The 21,331-nt window shown below is 38.9% G+C and overlaps 3 protein-coding genes across 3 annotated transcripts; 2 read left to right on the top strand and 1 right to left on the bottom strand.

Moving 5' to 3' along the window:
- Positions 1-7,289: 7,289 nt before the first annotated feature.
- Positions 7,290-11,850, top strand: LOC125224428 (uncharacterized). Its single transcript, XM_048127830.2, has 8 exons — positions 7,290-7,721; positions 8,066-8,161; positions 8,742-8,852; positions 8,930-9,239; positions 9,456-9,546; positions 10,188-10,515; positions 10,794-10,942; positions 11,096-11,850. Exons 1-8 carry the CDS (start codon positions 7,440-7,442, stop codon positions 11,607-11,609), a joined length of 1,881 nt encoding a protein of 626 aa, XP_047983787.1. The 5' UTR covers positions 7,290-7,439; the 3' UTR covers positions 11,610-11,850.
- A 398-nt stretch (positions 11,851-12,248) lies between these two features.
- Positions 12,249-17,219, bottom strand: EMB976 (Tetratricopeptide repeat (TPR)-like superfamily protein). Its single transcript, XM_048124645.2, has 8 exons — positions 16,635-17,219; positions 14,791-16,195; positions 14,392-14,700; positions 13,920-14,024; positions 13,741-13,828; positions 13,523-13,644; positions 13,219-13,283; positions 12,249-13,116 (listed from the first exon to the last, which is right to left on the bottom strand). The coding sequence occupies exons 1-8, from the start codon at positions 17,187-17,189 to the stop codon at positions 12,556-12,558; spliced, it is 3,210 nt and encodes a 1,069-aa protein (XP_047980602.1). The 5' UTR covers positions 17,190-17,219; the 3' UTR covers positions 12,249-12,555.
- A 1,098-nt stretch (positions 17,220-18,317) lies between these two features.
- Positions 18,318-20,074, top strand: LOC125219173 (uncharacterized). The gene is made up of 4 exons (XM_048121076.2): positions 18,318-18,571; positions 18,674-18,740; positions 19,637-19,714; positions 19,860-20,074. The coding sequence occupies exons 1-4, from the start codon at positions 18,410-18,412 to the stop codon at positions 19,922-19,924; spliced, it is 372 nt and encodes a 123-aa protein (XP_047977033.1). The 5' UTR covers positions 18,318-18,409; the 3' UTR covers positions 19,925-20,074.
- The last annotated feature ends 1,257 nt before the right edge of the window (positions 20,075-21,331 follow it).

The following is a 21,331-nucleotide window of genomic DNA, read 5'->3' as shown; positions in this document are numbered from 1 at the left end:
AAGTGAATGAGGCAGAGGCAGACAGATCCAAGCGCCTGAGGCTGGAAGACATAGAGGAGACTGAGGATGGTACCCCCCGGTCCAGGAGACTGTGGCAGCTGAGAAGGAGATCTCTCCAGAGGCTATGGAGACGAGATACGAAGCTGAGAGGAAAAGGAAGGGGAAGCATACTGCTAAGCCCCAGCAGAAGAAATCTCGCCCCGCAAACACCACGGTGGTGATTAGCGAGCCGAAGGCGATCCGTGTGCCGTTTGCCCATCCAACAGACAAAGAGGAGGCTGAGATACCAGCCGTGGAAGAGAGCCCGTTTGAGACGATGGAGGTCCTTGTGACCAAAAGGTTGTTGGAAGCCATGGTCCAGTTTGAGGACCCAAAGCTGCAGAAGGCATGTGATGGCCGAGCCACGAATGGAAAATCGGCGAAATCCGGAAAAAAGCTATGCCTATCGGACCTGGAGGAACTAGGAGTGGAGAAGAAGTTCACCTCCTACTTCAAGAGCATCGGGTTTGAGTGGCTTCTCAACCACAGCAATGCGGAGGTGCCGGTGGCTCTGGCCAATGAGTTCTTCACATCATTCAAGTTCAAGCAATCTACGGATCTCGATGCGGACACAATCTCCTTCAGGATATTCAACGAGGAGATGGAGATGAGTATAAGGGAGTGGTCGTTGAGACTGGGACTACTGACACCCGAGGAGGAGGAAGAAGGAGCGTGGAATGAGAGAGAGATCGGCGCGCCCAAGAATACAGCTGGCTTCGATGCTGAGGAGGCCTGGAGGATGGTTGCCCACAAGAAGGTGGCCAAGTTCAAGACAAGCACATCGAAGGGGATAAACATCACAGACCCTGTACTCCGATTGGCACAAGTATATATCGGGTACAATCTCTTGGGGCAAGTGGGTGCAACCCTCACTACTCCAGAGCTGTATTTCATGTGGTGCATGCTGAACAACGTGAAAGTCCACCTCGGGTACTGGACTGCTTATGCATGCCAGAGAGTCAGAACTCACTCCGACCGCCATCTCTACACGTGCAACTTGCTGGGAGCATACCTCCAGAGAAATGTGTCAATGAAGATAGCCAACTCGGTCATCAACCTGCCAATGTGTAGCGACCCAGGATACTTCGATCTCCCGTTCTTCTTCAACAAGGGATTGACGATAATGAAGGACGGCGTGTTGAGATTTTACGAAGTAGGGAAAGCTGACATAGTGAAGATAAAAACAGAGAAGGTGGATGAAGAAGGTGATGAGAAAACGACAAGTGAAGGGTGGCAAACAAGGATGGAAGAAACAATGTTGAAACTGGGAGCAAATACGGTGCAGCAACAGGAGATCTTGCTGAAGCTGCACCAAGAGGCGGTGGCTCAGAGGGAGATGATGGCCGCGCAAGCTGACAAGATGGCCCAGGCCGTGGAGACAATGATGAAGATGGTCACTGTGGTTGACCAAAAGATCCTCCGGGCCCAACAGCAGCGCATGCCTCCCAAGTTGCCCACAGAATCTAGGCAGCTGACCCCAGGAGCTACCCCAGAAAAGCCAGCCCCCAGCACCCAAGGAATGCCACCAGAGAAGAAGAGAAAGGACAGCGAGACCACCACCAGCGTAGCAGTGAAGAAGGATACCCCCAGGCCAGGGGAACAGAAGGCCAAGAAGGATGATGAACCCAAGCCCAGCCAGAAGAAAGCAAAGACGATGCCCAAGAAGTCTGGTCCCACGGGGGACCAGAGCCAGAATTGACTTCCCCCACAACCAAGTAATTTTAAATTTCAGTTTTATTATGTCTTTTTATGTTTTAGTTCGTTTTTTTTTTTACAAAGCATGCCGTTTTTTTTATGTGTCTGTGAATACTTGTGTTATCTTTACGTATAAATGTGTTAGCTATCTTCTCCCACTTAGCCCGATGCTCGGTCTAAGTGTGAGAAGTTTGTTTTTTATATAGCATGCTTTGGTGTCTGTTAATTTGTGTACCTTCTTCCACTTAGCCCGATGCTCGGTCTAAGTGTGAAAAGCTTGTTTGTTTTATAATATGTGTTTTGTGAGTCTGTTAGGCGTCGCACTAACTTAGCCCTGTTTTCCACTTCACAAAAAATGCTTGGGGACAAGCATGGTGAAGTGGGAGGGGGGAGGGAGTTAGTGCAAGTTAGTGTCAATTATATGTGTCTGTTTACTAGGTCTAGGAGTTAGTAGTAGTCAGTTAGTAGGAAATTATGTGTTTATGCATAACTGACCTAGGAGTTAGTAGTAGTCAGTTAGTAGGAAATTATGTGTTTATGCATAACTGGTGAATAGAAAGCAAAGCCCCTTAGTCAACTTTGACGCCTTTTTCCTTAATAAATCAAAGTCGGTTTGGATGAAGTAAGGACGAAAGAATATGCTTCGACTAATCTAGCTGTGAAGCCCTCCACAAAAGTGAGTTATAAGCCTTAAACACTTCATACTAACACAAAATGAGAGGGCTGCCACTTGATGCTTAGGGAAAGAACTTAGAAGGAGAAAATTTTTGGTGATAGAAGTAACCTCTCGGGCCTAGGGGAAGGGTACTGGAGGTATAAGCTGGACGAAGTCCAGGGTCTAAAAAGGGAGGAATAAACTGGAACAAGGTCCAGATTAAAAAAAAAATAAATAAAAAAAAATGGAGTTATAAGATGGACGAAGTCCAGGGAGGTATAAGCTGGACGAAGTCCAGGAGGGAAGGAGAAAATTATAAAAAGAACTAAGACAGGGGAACTATCTGACCCGAGGCATCAGTGGTATGGCATATAAAGAGCGAACGATCCTAACATCCCTGGTAAGGAATGAGTGATCGAGCGAATCCAACAGTTAGTGAAGTTAGGGGCTATCTTGACAAACTGACAAGCCGATTAGATAGAAGAAGGGAAGGGGAAGATTCGGAGACTGTAGGTTCTTGAATTGACCTTAATCTTGTGGGGATGGCTGCTAGAAAATAAACCAGTTTATGCATTTATGTGTTTATGTGTTAATATGTGTTTTTATCTTCTTTCTTTGTCTAAGTCCTTAGCGTCTAGGTCTAGTAGTTTGAGTCTTTTTCTTCGTTGGTTTTAGTAGAGTCGGTTAAGGGGAAACCATGCATTGAAACGTGCCTTATTCCTTTTTCTTGTCTTCATACTTGAGGGCAAGTATGGTTTAAGTGTGAGCAGTTTGATAAGGCTCGTTTCATGCATCGGTTTAGGGTAAAAATTCTGTGCATTTGGGGCGCTAATGTGCGTTATTGAGTTCAGGTGCGAAGTAAATCTGCCGGACCCAGGAGTTGTTGTTACCGGACCTGGCAGATGCAAAAGAGATGAAATTGAAGCAAAAATCAGAAGTCGTCGTTCGGACCTAGGAGAATCAAAAGTTGGCGACAGGAGCAGAATGGAGCAAGAGCAGATTATTTTAAAAGAGTCTTACTAAAGGGCAAGGGCGTAAAATCACCAGAGGGATACCCTAGGGATCAGAGCCTCACATATATAAAGAGCTCGACCTTGAAGAACAAGACATCCATGAACAGCCACTTCTAAGCTCTCATAGCTCTAGTTCTAGCTCTCTACTTCAAAATTTTCATCTTCGACTGCTGCGCACTTGGACATGGAGGATTCTGGCCACCGTGGTTCTCATCGTCGTCATTGTTATTTTGCTGCTGTGTAACACCGCCTTGTGGAGGCGAAGAAACAATTTTATTTGCTTTCGTTTAGTACCTTGTTGATTTCTAAGCTTCGCAACTCTAGTTTCTTGCTTTGATCTGCTGGATTCAGACTTATTTACAGTTGTTATGGAAGTTTATGTTTGCTTTTGGTTGGATATCTCTGAGTTTATGTTTATCTCTTGCTTTTATCCTTTGTTCTTTGTCTATTGTTGAATGTTTGGAGCTGAGATCTGTTGATTTGTCGTTGGAGGTTTGGGATTTGCATATGGAGATATTTGGATTTGTTGAATCGTGGTATTTTGGAGTTGAAGTTTCGCACATTTGGTGCTTGATGTTTACGTATGCATGAGTATGGCTATTTACTTTCTGTTTCTGCATCCTTTAGGTCCAGTAGCGTAGATCTGTTAGTTTAGGCTTTAATTCTCGTTTTTAGTCTAGATCTAAAGTTTGCTCTGTTTTCATGGTGTTTTAAACTCTGTTTTCTTTGTTATTCTCGTTTGATTCCTGAAGAAGATGAAGTTGTTGGTAGTTAGAACCAGATCTACTTTATGTCAGTACTTTTCTGCATGTACTTTACTTTTTCTGCATATCTGCTAGACCTGTCAGTACAATCTAATTTGTCTCTTTTACCTTTCTGCATGCTTTTCCAGACCCTGGTAGTTTAAGGAAACTTGTCTTGCTTTTCGCTTTATGCTTGTTTGCCCAAATTAGGAAAGTCTGTCTAGTTAAGTTTACCCCAGCTGTCTTAGAACTTAAAAATATCTTATTTTCTCTGAGTCATGTATGTTCCGTACGCTTTTGTTTCTTAGGTCCAGTAGGTAGAGTAAAGTTCTCCTGATCTATTAGACCCGATAGGTAGATTAAAATTTCGCTTATCTCTCAGACCCAGTAGTTTTAAGTTCTCGACCCACAAAAATTGCGTGGCAGCAGCCAACCCTTTCCCAAAACATCCTCAAATACAGTTCCGTAACACCTGCTTCCTCGTGGGATCGATCCTTTACTTCCCTGTGCTAGTTGTAGTATAGTGGGTTGAGGTTTTTGAAATGACAGAGTGCACCCAACGACCCCTTTCTGATAGTTTCATGATCTTCTAGCCTTAGAAGTCTAGTCGAATCCGCTGGACCTGTTAGATCGAGTGATACATATAGCTTCGCACGTCTACTCTAGTACCGTTTCAAGCCATTTCGTGGAGAAGTGTTGAGCAAACACTTGTAGCTACTTCTGCCATGACAACAGAATTTGTAACTTGTTTTGGGCATCTAGTTAACGAATATGACTGTGACATTTTGTCACTAGGCTGCATATTGTAAGGTATTGAAAGACCACTTAAGTTATGTTGTGACAATAACTCTGCAGTATTATATTCTAAAACAACAGAAGCTTCCTGGTTGTTAAATAAAGGGTTCGGAATGGACAAATACATATAGAGCATATGGGATGGATTTGATGATTACAAATCCAATCATTAAAGGACTATCACCCAAGGTCTTTCATGGGCATGTAGCCCAAATGAGTGTTATGTTGTTTAAGGATACTTCCGTTCAGTGGGAGTAGTTTTGGTTATTACTCTATATTGTGTTTTGAACATGTAGTTATAAAACTCATGTTATTTTCTGCAGAAATAAAGTATTATGTTTTGTCCATTATTTTTTGTTTGATCTCACTTTGGGAGGACCAGTTGGAAATAGGCATGTATAATCACCTTGCATGAAATTTTCATGCTACACTCCATAATTGATCTGTTGTTGATTATGTTTGCATATGTGATTACTGATGGGTTTAATTATGCAAAAATATGGTGATTGCCCCTTTAGTCCTATGTCGATATGGTTGATAATAAGATTGTTCGGAAATACACTATGTGATAGCACTTTTGAGCGCTCATTCGGTTTGTACACATTTATTTGGTGTCATGTGTTGCCCAAGTGGGAGATTGTTAGAAATTTGGGCTTCCACATGACTAATTTAATGTGTATGGCTATCTTTCAGTTGCCCAATTAAAGTGATTCAATAAAGATTAAGTTTGGGCTTAAAGTGTATTTATTTGTTATGAAAATAAGTGTAGATACCATATTGGATTTTCTATTTGATGAGGGACCGAATAGAAAATAAAGGGGTTTATATTTAATATAATATAAGCTAGGGTTATGGTCCCCAGACGTCAGAAGAACATTCGATATCTCTGTATTCTCTCGGCAGACTATTGTGAAGGACGTCTCTGATCGTTTGGAAGATCCATAGCCACTGCAAAGCAATTCCGCCTTTCAATTCGTTATGTATCAAGGTACGCTTCCGCTCTACAGTTTCTGCTACTTCTCCGTCGTTCTCGGTTAATCATCATAGAGAACTTTATATAATTGTTCACTCAATTATTCCAACATGAATCACTAGCTTAGCCGTGCCTTCGAACCAACGCCACTTGAATCCGAGCTTCTATTTATATTATGTTCGATGAAAATTTTATTTGCTGGGCATGCCTAACCAAATAAATGGCACGATCATAATTTTGAGATTTTTTATGTTGGAGTCTTTATTTTAGCATTAAAATGTGATAATCACAACGAAAATTGATTATTTTGTAGTACTAATAAAAAAAACAATTTTGCTGTTAATAAACAATGTGATACAATTATTGTTTCAAACGCGTATCAATTTTATTAAATGTTCTAGTTCTATAGTGAAATTAAATATGTTTACTACTATAATAATGCTTCCTTTCAGCAAATATATTCAATTATGACTCGCACTTTACACCTTTTTTTTTATAGACAATATACTTTGTTACTCTTTCTAATGTCGATATTCGTCATTGTCAATAACAGTACACGTTCGAATAGCCAATACACTCTGTCTCTCTTCCTAACCTCAATAATAATACTTCAATTTTCTTTTCTCTAATATTCAACATTTAAAGTAATATTTTTGTCCTAAACATATGGTCAAAATACGAAGTTAGTCAAAAGTATTAACCTTTTGAAAATCGAGTCATAAACAAATGAAATGAAATCGTCGTCGTATCGATCCTTTTTTTACGATTTCGTCAGAAATTAACGGTCAACGGCTGATTAGTGGAATTTTGACTAAATTAGAATATTAATCTATGATTAATTAAAATAAAATAAAATAGAAAAAAAAGGAGATGAGAGAGAGATGGGATGGGAGAGAAGAAGATAAATAAAAGTGAATTTTTTTTTAGTTTAATTTAATTTTATTTTAATTAATCATGAATTAATATAATTTAGTCAAAATTTCACTAATCGCCCGTTAATCGTTAGTTTTTGACATAACCTTAAAAAAAGACCAATCCGATGACGATGACGACTTCACTTGTTTAGGACTCGATTTTAAAAATTGAATGTTCAGGACCAATTTCGTATTTCGTTCATGTATTTAGGACCAAAATATTACTTTATTCTTTCAATAACAATACATATTTATGATAGTAGTATAATTTTTTTCACATTGAAAATATTGAATATTTTTTGAAAATGCAAATACTTTAATTTTAGAAGTGATAATATTTATCATAAACATATATACGTGCATTGATTTTATCCCAAATATGTAAAATTTATGTATTAATAATCATACTACTAATAAACTAAAAAAAATAAAATCCAAAACTGCAATTTCCCCCAAAATTAGAAACCCTACATAAACCCTCGTCTCTTCTTCCCCAAGTCAATGTCATGTAAAACTTAATTTCCCAAATCTCTTGCAATCTGGAGCCTAAAATTCCCCAAATCATCGTCTTGTGTAATCCTCTGAGCTAATCGGCCGATTTTTTGGGCGAAAATGGCTACAAATTGGGCATCAGGGGTGCTTGCAGCTATAGTTCATGCTGCATTTGGCGCAGAGCACTCCTACGCAGATGGCTCATTCAAGTTCTCTCCATTCTCCAGCTCCCCGTCGGCTCCGGATCCGGCTGCGGAGCCGACTAAGCCGCCAGACCAGCCGGCTGAGCGGCGTCCTCGGAATGATAATCCTAGGACGACATCTTCTGGCTTCGATCCTGAGGCATTGGAGAGGGGCGCGAAAGCGTTGAAAGAGATTACTAGCTCTTCGCATGCTAAAAAGGTTTTTTAACTTTTACGAGTTCGCATTTCGATTTATCGGTTACCTGTGTGTTTTGTGTCAAAATGTTGAAGATAATTTGTTGAGGATGTGTTTTTTGTGTTACTTTTGGTTGAATAGTAGGTTTTGTGTAGTTTTATTTGGGAATATAGTTACTATAGTAATCATAAGAAAATCGAACACGGCTTTATGTTTTGATGTGTTTTCTCAGTAGGCATGATGGGAAATCATGTAATTGCTACTGCTATTGCAGCCACATGTATGCAGGGAAAGTTCTTTGTGCTTAATGGTTGTATTTGGTTTCTGGATCTCAAAATTTTGATATGGGAGCAATTGTATTGGTATAGGTATTTGAAGTGATGAAAAAGCAAGAAGAAACGAGGCAGCAAGAGTTAAATGCAAAAGCAGCGGAATTCAAGGCGTTACAAGCTCAAGCTGAAACTGTAAGCTTCGTTGGGTCTCGGATCATTTGTTCTGTTTCCATTTTCTTGAGCTGTAGTCTATGATTTAGAAAGAAAATATTGCTCAGACACTTATGACTTATTATAGTCCCTGGTGCTATGAACTAGGACATGCCATTGTTACTGTAATCATAGTCATGATTAGATAGGACAGATCAATTGTCAGGAGAGTTTGGTGCCTGGCTTATTCAAACGAGCTGAAGTTCTTATGTTGTGGGAGAAGTTGATAGTGTAGCAGCTTTCTATGTAAATTTGTGTAGCAGTTTAACATGTAATTCATCATGGTTCATCGATCTTATTTGCTTTATCGATACCAAGTGCCATACCTCATCCTATGATCGTAGCATTTACAGAAAGACCTATGAATTTAAAGTTAAGTTTTCCATTTTGTATGGAATATTCTTTACCCAACTAATAGAGTAGATTATTTGACTGAATCCTTAGTAAATCTGCACAACCCAGATTTGATTGTTTGTTTAGATACTCACACTAGCATTTTGTTGCATATAAAAGAGTCCAACTTTCATATCCAAAAATGACAAAGAATCATCTAATTTGGCAGGAGAAACAAAAAGTGGTGTATGATGAACAGAAAAAGCTAGCTCAGACACAAGCACAAATAAAATCACAGATGGCTCGATATGAAGATGAATTGGCAAGGAAAAGAATGCAGGTAAATGATTTTATTTATGCATGTGAGGTGCAAAAGTATTCCAGTAGTCATAGGAAATAAAAGCTCGAGTGTTTTAGGCAGAGAATGAACAACACAGAGCAAGAAATCAAGAGCTTGTGAAAATGCAAGAAGAATCAGCTATGAGGCAGGAGGCTGCCAGACGAGCAACTGAAGAGCAAATTCAAGCACAGCGTCGCCAAACTGAAAGAGAGAAGGCAGAGATTGAACGTGAAACTATCAGGGTGCGGGCTATGGCAGAGGCAGAGGGTAGAGCCCATGAAGCCAAGCTTGCCGAGGAAGTTAATAAAAGGATGCTGGTTGAGCGTGCAAATGCAGAGAGAGAGAAATGGGTTTCTGCGATTAATACAACTTTTGAACACGTTGGAGGTTTTTTCTTCTTCCTTAACTTTTTCTTACGGAAAAAGTATCTCTAATATTGCTGTTACGTGATGCACAAAGTGGATGTGATGTCATATAGGATGCATTGACATTTTGTAGCCTGAATCTGGCCCCAAGTCAGCTTGTTAATGTATTTAGGTTGACCTAATCATTTAACCAAGTTCGTTTCTCATCTTAACCTTAGTGACTGTTCATGTAAAACAGGGGGTCTGCATGCAATTTTGACGGATCAAAACAAGCTTGTTGTAGCTGTTGGAGGTGTAACAGCTCTTGCCGCAGGAGTATACACAACGAGGTATTTTGATGGTTGACAGTGTGCAACACCTTTCCCTTTGTTATTTAACAGTAGTGGAAAATATTGAGAGATCAGATTTTTACCCTGCCATTTGTTTGCAGAATTTGTTCTGTGGTGCCATTTTAATGTTAGAGTTTAGACATTATTTTTCCATCCTAGCGGTGGAATGTCGATAAAGTAATATTATTGCCAGGAAACATCAATTAATGATTTTTACAAGAATTGAACTTGGAATGGGAAGTTTAAATTCTTAAGCTAAGGAAGATAAGATGTTCCTCTAACATGTTAGTATTAATTTACTTCTAGACTAGACTATTCATCATAATATTAGTTGGAACATAATAAGATAAACACTCTTCTTGCCCTCATCATGAGTCTTGATACAAAATGGCATTTCAGAAATTGCAAGACAATGAAGATCTTTACATCCAACCATACAAATAAATAAAATATTGAATATTGTAAGCCTTATCCAATGGAGTATTACCTAGCAAACAAGCCTCTACTGTATAAGGGCTATAGTTCATTTATCTCCTCTTTACTAAATTGTGTCTATTCTGAATCCTGTATTAATGTAATAGTCATATCTGTATTATCAATATATTCTATTAGCTTAATGGAATGAATTTCTTGCATTTCAGAGAAGGTGCCAGGGTAATTTGGAGTTATGTGGACCGAATTTTGGGACAACCGTCTCTAATAAGAGAATCTTCGCGAGGGAAATATCCATGGTCTGGCCTATTTTCCCGTGGCCTGAGAAGCATCACCAGTGGCGCTAATAGAAGTTCTCAAAACGGGAATGGGTTTGGCGATGTTATCTTGAATCCTTCTCTTCAGAGGCGGATTCAACACTTGGCAACTGCAACAGCTAATACTAAAGCTCATCAGGCACCATTCAGGAACATGCTCTTTTATGGGCCACCAGGAACTGGAAAAACGATGGCTGCTAGGGAGCTTGCCCGTAAATCTGTAAGATGTCATAATCTCTCCTCATAAAATGTGAAACTACTGTTTCTTAGTTGGGTAACTTCCTTTTTTTCTGCCTAAATCAAGTACTGCTCATAAATATTGAGTGAATCTGATAGGCAATCTCAGGAATGCTTCGGGTTCCTATTTTTCTTGTTCATAAATATCTCTTCATAGTTCACTAGCATCTAATTTACCTGACCCTGTTGTTACAAGAGCTTGTCATCATGGTGTTTTTATGTGGCTGCTCGTAATTCTGAAATAATCTGGTTTTATATTAGGGCCTTGACTATGCCTTGATGACTGGAGGTGATGTTGCTCCACTGGGTTCTCAGGCTGTTACAAAGATACATCAATTGTTTGACTGGGCTAAGAAGTCTAACAGGGGATTACTGCTTTTCATCGATGAAGCAGACGCGTTCTTGTGCGAGTAAGATATTCCACTTTCCTATAAGAGCAATCAATGTCTGAAGTGCATTCCTTTAGAGTTTAGCCGTCATAAACATGCATGTTGGCATCCTCCACGGTCTTGCTATTGATGTCGTCTTTTATTACTAGCAAGTAATGCAATTCACTGCAACAGGCGGAACAAAACATACATGAGTGAAGCTCAAAGGAGTGCACTCAACGCACTGTTATTTCGCACTGGCGACCAATCCAAGGATATAGTCCTTGCTCTTGCAACCAACCGACCAGGTGATCTCGACTCCGCTGTGGCAGATCGTATCGATGAGGTCCTTGAATTCCCCTTGCCCGGTGAAGAGGAGCGTTTCAAACTCCTCAAACTCTATCTGCGCAAGTACATAGCAGAAGCCGGGGAGAGAGAACCTGGCTTGTTCTCACAGTTCTTCAAGAAACAGCAGAAGAAAATCGAGATCAAGGGTGTGACTGATGATCTCATCAAGGAAGCTGCTGCAAAGACTGAGGGATTCTCCGGAAGAGAAATCGCGAAGCTCATGGCTAGCGTTCAAGCAGCGGTCTATGGCAGTGAGGACTGCGTGCTGGACGCCACTCTTTTCCGCGAAGTTGTCGACTATAAAGTTGCAGAGCATCAACAGAGGAAGAAACTTGCTGAAGGGCAAGATGCTGCCAAATGAAGCCTCTGTTTTACTGAGCCTTAGTTGTTTTTGTATATGATGGCCAATTTGCCCTTGTTTAAGTTGCCCAGAATTTTTTTATTTCTGGGAAGCATTTGATTAATTTTCATTTAAGGGTGCAGTTTCTTGCATTAGCAAATAATAATGGCATATACTGTTCATTCTGACTAGAGTTCTGAAAGATTTATTGTTGATAAATACTCCCATGATTAAATCTAGCAAGAGAAAAGGTTCATTGATATGTTGAGGGATATTTGTCCGTAAATTTCTAAACTTTCGTTGCATAAGAGCTTAAATATTCGGCAGTGAATTACCAAATCGATGGCTTGTTTATGTGTCACTATTGTTTCTCCTCTTCTCCCTTTCTTTCTTTTATATAGACCTTATTTTAACAAATGAAATTATTTAATTTAATACACTACAACATTGTTCAGCTGCTTAAAATGTAGTATGTTATAGTTGTCATCCGATAATGTCACATAAGTAAAATATCAAGCTACATCAAAACCAAAATCTTGATTGGTTAGAATAAAAATAAATCAATTGTATGGCTGCAAAATCTGACAAATCAACAGTTCAATAATTTACAGGAATTTAGAAGATTACACATATATGGAGTAATATGTAGGTATGAGTGTATTGATTTTGAAAATGATAACACTATTTGAACATAACTGAATCTCTATTTTGTTTAGATAGGGCCAAGAAAATTTGGATAGAACTCCAGCCTAATATACAAAGAGAAAAAGAAGGGCATCATCCATCATTGTGTCAGCCCAGTGTAAGAATATACAAAGATCTTCAACTATTGAATAACTCTAGGATAATCTATCTTATATGTTTCTGGGCTACCCTCAGAGATTTCCAGCTTACCGCGTTTCCTTCTTTCGTTCCCACTGTGACTATTTTGAGTTAGATTTCCAGCTTACCGCGCTTTCCCAATATTTTATGCAAGTTTTTTCGTCTTTGATCCAACTTCAAGATTGTTCAGGAATGGAACACCCGAGTTTTTCATGGTCCTTAAAAGCTCGTCTGCCTGTGGTTCGTTGCCCGCTAATCTGAAAAGATGAATTGCTGCACTCAGAAGAAATCTGTCTGGACCAACAGAGCAGCACTCACTTTTGAAGAATGAGATTCCGTCTTCAACAAGCCCAAAATCGAGGTATCCTCTAAGCATTGATGATTTGGAGTCGAGGTCGGGATTTAATCCGATTGATACTATTTTCCTGTATATCCTATCAGCTTCCACCATTGATCCTGCTCTGCTATAAGCTGAGAGCACAAGGTTAAAATGGGCACATTTAGGTGAGATTCCTTCTTGCTGCATTAACATGATGGTTTTCTCTGCTTCTGCGTATTTTTTACTCTCAGCATAGGCTCGAATCATGGCGAGGTACGTAAGGGAGTCCGGTGAACAGCTGGAATTCTGCATACTTAGCAAAAGGTTTTCTGCTTCTTGGTATAGTCCAGCAGCAGCACATGCATTGATCATGACGTTGTAGCTCACCTGCACCTCACGGCACCCAAACAAGTATCAGAAACCAACAATAGGTCATATGCGCATATAAGAAATCGAGCCACACAGATGGTATTTTCACCAAGGACATACCTTCCCGAGTTTTATTCCTTCCTCCTGCATTTTGCGGAATAAGGCTAATGCTTCGTGAACTTTGCCTGCAAAGCAAGTAAAATAATAGTCAAGCATAGTAAATGCATATAACTTTTGAACTAGTCTCCTGATAGTTTTCAAGCTCTCTTTCCCGTATATACAATCGCAAGACAGAAACAGACCTATTTGTCAATAAATTTTATGCCAATTGGGAATTCAGTAATAAGCAGCCACTAAGCGTTGGTAACAAAAGTCAAATTGTGTTAAACATAAACACAAATCACTAGTAGAGACAGGGGCACACCAGCTTTTCCATAGTGGCAAATCATATTAGTGCATATCTTCTCATCCAGTGCCCCACCCAAGCCCTGAGCCATGTTGAACATCTCCAATGCTTTATCCAGGTTCCGGCTTCGTCCATACACACTGCAATATCATGAATGCCAATCATGTTGATGCATGAACAAACTTCATTACTATTCAAACCACCGGTACAGTCCCCCAAAGGGTTATAAGTTTAACCTGATCATGGTATTATATGTCTGAATAGATGGTGAAATGTGCAGAGAAAGCATGCGTTCATATATGCTGAGAGCAAAATGAAGTCTTCCTGTGACATTGCAATGTTTTTATGTTAGTTACAGAAAACATGAGATATAAATGTCAAATATTAGGAATTAATAAAATATGGAAATATTAACCAGCTTCCAGCATTGCTTGAATGGAAGTGTTGTATGCTACAGTATCAAGCTCTAAATTCTCACGGAAACTATGACGAATAACTTCCTCTGCCTGGTGGTATTTACCTGCAAACAGCAAATCTTTTAAGTGTAATCTTATAGTACTACTAAAACTCTAAAACCACTTTTACACTCGAACCAAGTCGTCATTCTTATAAGTTGTTGAACTTCAACCACAAAGCAATCGAACACATCAGAAAACATAATAAGTTTACAAGAACTGCTCTCACTATATTAGTACTTCTGCATTGATTGTAAAAGGTAGGGTAGCCAAAAGTCTAAATGCAATATTAGTCATAACATCAGAATGTTAGGGATGAAGAGTTAGCAGGAATGCCAAGATAAAGGAGATGATACAACATTAAGCAATCCCCGATAACCCAAAAAGCCCCAGCAATGATCCAAAAGCATTAAAAGTATAATCATCTCTTACCACAATTTGTCAAAGCTTTCACAAGTATGCTTATAGATACAGAACCAAGATTGTGTCCTCTTGCAGCCTGTTCTTTACAAAATAAGTATGCATCCTCTTCTCTGCCACATGCAATATAGGCATCGATCATTAAACCAGATATGAGCTTCCCATCTCTAGTAGAATCTGTCATTGAAGCAAAGACTTTTTGCACTTGGTCAAGCTTCTTTTGTTTCCCATACATGCTAATTAAAGATGCCAAAGAAGTATCCTCTAGTTGGCAACCAAGTTTCGTCATTAGCTCATAAAGAGACTCCGCAGTCTTGTCACCTACAAGGGGTATTCATATGAGCTCTTCAGATAGAATGTAGAATCAAGATATATGTCTGGTTGAATCCTATTAATAAAGAAAATTCGTACCATCTTTGATGGACTGGATTATCAATTTGTTGGCTACCGACTCGCCAATCTTAGACTTCAGTAGAAACTCAAGTTTTTGTTTCATCTTCGGTTCGTTTTCTGTTACCAAACAAAGTGTCAGCACCAACTCAATTGCCACTGATCCAGATTGATCCAAGGTTGCATACCAATTTTCAAATTCTGTTGCTGTGATATATTGTCCATCCAATGCCGTAGAAAATGTCCGGAGGAATGGACTATCAAATGTTTTACTTTCACCCAACTCCTCAATCAGCTGTTCAACTTCTTTATGCATTCCATTCCTGCAGTAGACCTTCATGACTGTCATCAAGAGTCCCTCATCAAACTCAACTTTATCTTTTCTGATCTGGGCAACAAATGGCTTTGCCTTTTGAGACAAACCAAGTCTCAGGTACAAATTGAGTATATCTTTACAACACATGGCATCAGGAAGTCCGGTCTTTGAAAGATCCTGATACGCACCTTCTGCAGATGAAAGATCCCCTTTTGCTACATAGCATTGCAATAAGACAATATATGCAAATCTAGAGTAGGGGATATTACTACTTTTCATTAGTTCCATCACCTCTAAAGCTTTCTCAACATTCCCAAAACTGAGATGAACTTGTGCCATAGTCATATATGTTTTCTCACCACTGAGTTTGCCTGATCTCCTGATTTCTAAAAAGGTCTTTTGTGCATCATCATAAAGACCCAATTTACCATATATCCGAATCATTAAGCCAAAAATCACCTCGTCTGCAGTAACATCAAGTCTCTCCATTTCAGTGAAAAGTGAACAAGCTTTAGAGTAGTCAGCAGTTCTATAGTACAACGCAAGGAGCGAAGCACATGTAAAACTGCTAGGTACTATCCCACGAGATCTCATTTCTTCATAGAGATGAAGAGCTTCATCTTTCTCACCACGTTTGGATCTCAAACTAATAAGAAGGCTGTAGGTCGACTCTTCAGGCACAAAACCCATACTTTTCATCCTACCGAATGTCTTCAAAGCTTCTTTAGCCATGCCTTCTTTCACAAGCGAGCTAATCACAACTGTATATGTAAAACTATTTGGAGTTACCCTTTTATCGACCATCTTCCTCCAAACATATATAACATCATTATGCTGTGATTTCTTTTGTAAAGAAGATAGCATGAAATTGAACACGGCAACTGAAGGTGTTATGCCTCTCTCCTCTACAGCAGAATAGAACGACAGCATAGCCTTGTGGCGGCCCCATCTGGCATACGTGCATAACATGGTCCCACAAGCTACCTCATCTGGTTCACACCCTGCTTCAAGCATCTCCAAGAAAGTCTCCTCAGCAAGATTGATCTTTCCACCTTGGCCGTACGACCTCAGAACAATTGTGTAGACTATAACGCTTGGCCGATAGCTCAACTGTTATGGCACAAATCTACATTACACCAAATTAATGTCTAAAAATAAATTACTAAAACCATGCAGGCAATAAAGAAAATATAAAACAATCATGCCATTAGAATACCATCTCATGAAAGTTATGACAAACAAAAACAATAAAATTGAAAAAAAGCAACAAATCTAACTAGGTTCAATCTCGTTGTCTAGCTTTTTAACAATTGTAATCGCTCAAGAAGAACCGCATGCTCGATTTAACTCAATCATGATTAAATATTTAAATTGTATTGATACAGTTTCAATTCCTCAAGCATATCGTTAAGAAATATCACGCATTCACCTACAAAAACAAACCCAAACCAGCTCAAACACTTAATCAAAAATCAAAAAACTATTCAACAATGCCTCCAAATACAACATTTTAAATCATCAAATTGGCGGGAAGAGAGAGATAGATAACCTGCAATTTCATCCAACCAAAGAAATCTCTAACTTGGCGCCAGCTCCTCTGCTCCTTCAACACCACACACATCTCTCTAAAACTGAGCTTCGCCACGAACGAGCACATCTCCTCCCTCATATCGTACTCCCCCTCGCGCATCTCCGCGGTGCTCCGCACGCGCTTGATCGCCGCCACCACGTGTCTCCCGTAGAGGTGCCCGTTCCTGTCGTCCTCCATGTACTGCACCATCTGCTCCGGCGAGCGCCTGATCCACCTCGGCGTCTGCGCGCGCGAGCCCTGGTTCCTCCTCAGCACGCTCAGGTAGCGAGCCTTCGCCTTGATGATGCGGCGCGCGTTGTCGTCGGGGAGCGGATTCTTAGGGTTTCTGGTCCTCGGCTTGGGCTTGCCGATGTTTTTAGGGTTGCCGGAGCTCAGGCTCCATGGATCCGGATGCAGGCAGCACCGAACAACCCTGCGCGGTGGCGGAATCGGTTGCTTGCGGAGACCGAAACTGGTCCTCAGAGGTGGAATTGACGGAGATGGGAGAAGAAATGGGGATTTGAGAGCCTCCATTTTAGATTCATGGAGGTTTCTGCAGTGGAATTTATCAGCTGATGGTGATATTTGTGGTGGTGAATTCTTACTTCAGTTTCAATTGGGCTGAAAAATGTGAAGCCCGTATTTAATTGGGCTTAGACCAATACAAAAAGGCAGTAGATACTCCTAATTTGATTCTGATTTTTGTTTATAAATATATTTGTGTATACATATTTTATGCGTTTATAAATTGCAGAAATTGATGTAAATTACCCTTGCATAATTATGACAAAACACGTTTTAAGAAATCCTGAAAGTTTAGATATACTTCCTCATCCCGGATTAAGGATCCATATTGGCCCAATACGGGTATAAAAAATTGGCAAAAATAGACTTTTAATGTGAGTCGAAATGAGTATAAAAAGAATGGAGCTCTTTAAAGCTCAACAAAGAAGGATTGGCCGACGGAGCATCAGAACCGAAGGAAGAGCGGGTTTCATGAGTACACAAGACATTTGGGGATGGCTCTATGCTAAATAGTGAGCTTTGTGTCATGCTTCTTTTCCACGTAATTAGTCATATTAGGATCCTTCTTAGACTGCGATAACAAATTAATACAAGTGTTATATCAAGAAGATAATTAATTCACACATTTTAAATTACTGGAGATCTTAGGATCTCCTTAATTTTTGTTCCATATAAATATTCCATCCATTCATGAAGTGATGTTCACTTTTATAATTTCGATTCGTCTTCGAAATTTTATCCACATTGTGTTTTTTCCATTTTTGATAAATGGAAAATCGCACGATACCTTGAAACTTGAACGGTGCTCATTAATTTTTGCTATCAAATATCGTTTAAATCACAAAACGACCTTTTAATGATTTTTCTAGTTTAAATCCACTTTGTTGTCTAAGTAGCCTAATCTCTTCTTTTGATTTTTGCTGATGCAATGGACTCTTTTTTTCCTGATTTTGATATGTATTTTCATTTCTAGAATTTCGCTTTGACAATAAAATGGTTTTTTAAAAAAAGAAGTAAGAGTATTTTATAATTTCTGTTTTTAGCTTTTCATATATCGTAATTTTTATGATTAGTAAGATTTAAGATTAAAATAAATGGAAGCCAAATTAAATCGAGGAAAACCCTTTAAAACGTCAAATTGGGGCTGCCACAATCCTCTTTCAATCCAACTTCTGAACCCTAAAAACTAGGGTTTAAGAGCGACAAATTTGTCTTCTCTCGGCGGTGAAATGGCGAAATTCAACGTTGTGCAGAAGAAGCGGCGGACGTTCATTGCCAATGAGAAGAGGAGGATTCACGGAGACCCGGCGTCGGGGAAGCTGCACCAGAGAATTCAGCCCAAATCCATCTCCGGCAAGCGCCAGCGCAAGCTGCTCAAGAAATGGCGCAGGGTGCGTGTTTTCATTCGTTTACGCGGCTCATGATTCGTTTTATTTTGTATAAGGAGCTTTTTTTATGATTTTTTAAATTTTTTTGTCGATTAAACAATTCAGGAGCAGAAGGAGGCCGTGGAAAAGGGGTTAATTACTATGCAAGATGTTGAGATGGCCGCTGCTGAGGGTATGCTGTTCATTTTTAGCTGCTAAATATTTTAATTGAGTTCATAACTAGGATAATAGTAGTATTGTATAATTTGATATGCAAATAGAGAACTAAGAATATTCGTGGAATAGCTTTTTCTCTTTTAATTTGATATAGGATTCTCACAGCAAGTTGTTCGATTATCGGGATTATAGCTAGGCTAGGTGTGGCATGGTCTTTTTCCATGACATGAGTTGCTTAGTGGCCTGTTTCCTAATTACTGAATGGAAGTAAGAAAATTGTAGTAGTATGGTCTTCTTCTAGACCTCTAGGTCGTAAGTTACATAGCCCCTGAGGTTTCTTTCCATGGGTTTGCCTTGATATTATGCTCTTAGTTGCTTTCGGTTCATATAGCCTAGTTGATAGTGGAAGTGTAGAACACAGTCAGACTTATTTATAGCATGTGGGTTTATCGAGAAGCCCTAACGTTCATCAAGTTTAACCAGGAATATTTGTATTTGTAACAGCTGAGCTAAATTTGCAACTGCAAGCATATAAGCATGTTGTTGCATGTTCTTTGTTTGATGCCCCCCACTTGTTGGCCGAGTCTGTTTAAAATGTTGCTTTGTGGGTCTTTTTTGTATATTGAGATATAATTATCTAAATATACGAATTCCCCTTTGGTCTTGTCACTTCATATAGTCTGATTTCTCATTAGTTGTACATGAATGTTGATCTTTGATTCATGGTAACGATAGTGTCATTGTTGAAAGAAGCAAGCTATAAAAATATGATTTTGGTCTGTGATTATTATCACTCATGTTATGTTCTGGCTCTCAAACATGTCTCAAGTGTTTCATCATGATTCACGAAACTACCAATTTTTGTGTATTTTGATGTGAATTTTTACTTGTCTTATTTCCGTCCTCCTTCAGAGCCTGCGGAAGATGCTAAAAAGACTCCCGTTAAATTCCCAATGAAGAGGGCTGCCAGACTAAGATTGAAGAAGAAAGGTTATTGATTTTCCGATTATATTTTTCTCTTTGGTTGTGGAACTTTCTACGGCTCCAGATCTTTGCATCATTGGTTCAGCATGCTTGGGCTGTTTGTTATTTCTCCATAAGACTGAAATTGATTCATGTTCGATTTCCTTGGCAGGGAACAACACGAAGAAATCTCAAAAACCTGTTGGAGAAGCATCAAATGACTCCATGGTGGAGTAACCTACATGATACTATGTGATTTAAGTTCTTGGTATTAGCTATTTTTTTTTACTTTAGTTTTTCTTTTGCCTTACAAATTATGGCCTATGGTGTATGATGTCAATACAATTTAATCTGTTGTGCAATGACAGTATATGTTTTCTCAAAGAATCCATGCTTTATTTGTTAGTTACCTTTTATTTGACAAGATAAGATATTGTGTTGATTTTATAACTATGTTGAGCTTATAAGGATATTTTTCTTGGCAAAATTAGGAAACTAGTGAGCCCTGTATATGAACAGTAGCATTTTAATACATTCTTGTTTGATTAATGAGAAAATTTGAAAATTTTGGATTCAAACTAATTAAAGATGCCGTAAATTTATTGAGATTTTGATTTGGACCCTTCGGTCCTTGACCCCTGTAATGATTTCATCCAAGACTTCTTTTTTGTGTAATTGTAGCACGCTTGCCTGAAAATGCAATTTATTAAGATGCTAAAATATGAAAAAGAAAATGCTATTTATTAAGATGCTGAAATATGAAAAAAAGACTGATTTTGATAATAAAGCAATGAGAATTAAATTTAGCATTGAGTGTTTCAATATTTTAAATCTGTTTATTGTTTTATTTAAATTGAACATTGAGTAGGAGATATTCTCTGCGATCTCGTTTATACACATTAATCGTTTAATTATGTAGAGTAAACGTGGAGTATATCGTTGGGCTACCACCAAGACAATCAAATTATACCTTCAAAAATTTTGAATCAATTATATTCACTGTTCTGTTTTGGGTTCGAAAAGCTGATGTGACTCGTCGAATTGCCACATTATTTAATCTTGTTTTTAAAGTCGTATACAACACAACCGATGTTGTTTTCTTGTGGCAAATTCAACACGTCGCACTAGTTAATGGGATAATAATTTAAAGTTTAAAGTGATACTCCCTCCGTCCCACATTTGTAGTACTAACATTTAGTTATGGCACGGGTTTTAAGGAATTTGTGAAATGCAATTTATTAAGATGCTGAAATATGAAAAAGAAAATGCTATTTATTAAGATGCTGAAATATGAAAAAAGACTGATTTTGATAATAAAGCAATGAGAATTAAATTTAGCATTGAGTATTTCAATATTTTAAATCTGTTTATTGTTTTATTTAAATTGAACATTGAGTAGGAGATATTCTGATGTGAGCCTCGCTGGCTCGCCAAGACCTCGCGACACCCCTCTGAACGAATCAGCCTCTCGTCGACTGTATGGCTTGCGATATTGGTCGCAAAAGGGCTGCGATATGGCACCCCGCAAGTTGTAACATCTGTAACACGAACATGCTTCGGAATATGGATGAAAATTGCAAGAAGTCGTTGTAGACATGGCATTCCTACAACTTCACAATATGGATGGATACGAGTTCGACGTGA

Source organism: Salvia hispanica, chromosome 1, assembly GCF_029641045.1.
Source record: "Salvia hispanica isolate PSC_SH4W2 chromosome 1, Shi_PSC_v1, whole genome shotgun sequence".
In the NCBI taxonomy this organism is placed as follows: domain Eukaryota; kingdom Viridiplantae; phylum Streptophyta; class Magnoliopsida; order Lamiales; family Lamiaceae; genus Salvia; species Salvia hispanica.
The sequence above is the reverse complement of the archived record's forward strand: the minus strand, read 5'-3'. Positions and strand labels throughout refer to the sequence as shown.

Excerpts from the sequence above, each read along its gene's own strand:
- EMB976 (XM_048124645.2), bottom strand. The coding sequence starts at position 17,189 with ATGGAGGCTCTCAAATCCCCATTTCTTCTCCCATCTCCGTCAATTCCA. Across the intron at positions 14,701-14,790 it reads AATCCAGTCCATCAAAGATG|GTGACAAGACTGCGGAGTCT; the intron begins GTACGAATTTTC and ends TACCCCTTGTAG. Across the intron at positions 13,117-13,218 it reads AAGGAATAAAACTCGGGAAG|GTGAGCTACAACGTCATGAT; the intron begins GTATGTCCTTGG and ends CGTGAGGTGCAG.
- LOC125219173 (XM_048121076.2), top strand. The coding sequence starts at position 18,410 with ATGGCGAAATTCAACGTTGTGCAGAAGAAGCGGCGGACGTTCATTGCC. Across the intron at positions 18,572-18,673 it reads TGCTCAAGAAATGGCGCAGG|GAGCAGAAGGAGGCCGTGGA; the intron begins GTGCGTGTTTTC and ends TAAACAATTCAG. Across the intron at positions 19,715-19,859 it reads ACTAAGATTGAAGAAGAAAG|GGAACAACACGAAGAAATCT; the intron begins GTTATTGATTTT and ends TTTCCTTGGCAG.
- LOC125224428 (XM_048127830.2), top strand. The coding sequence starts at position 7,440 with ATGGCTACAAATTGGGCATCAGGGGTGCTTGCAGCTATAGTTCATGCT. Across the intron at positions 8,162-8,741 it reads TACAAGCTCAAGCTGAAACT|GAGAAACAAAAAGTGGTGTA; the intron begins GTAAGCTTCGTT and ends CTAATTTGGCAG. Across the intron at positions 10,943-11,095 it reads GCAGACGCGTTCTTGTGCGA|GCGGAACAAAACATACATGA; the intron begins GTAAGATATTCC and ends TCACTGCAACAG.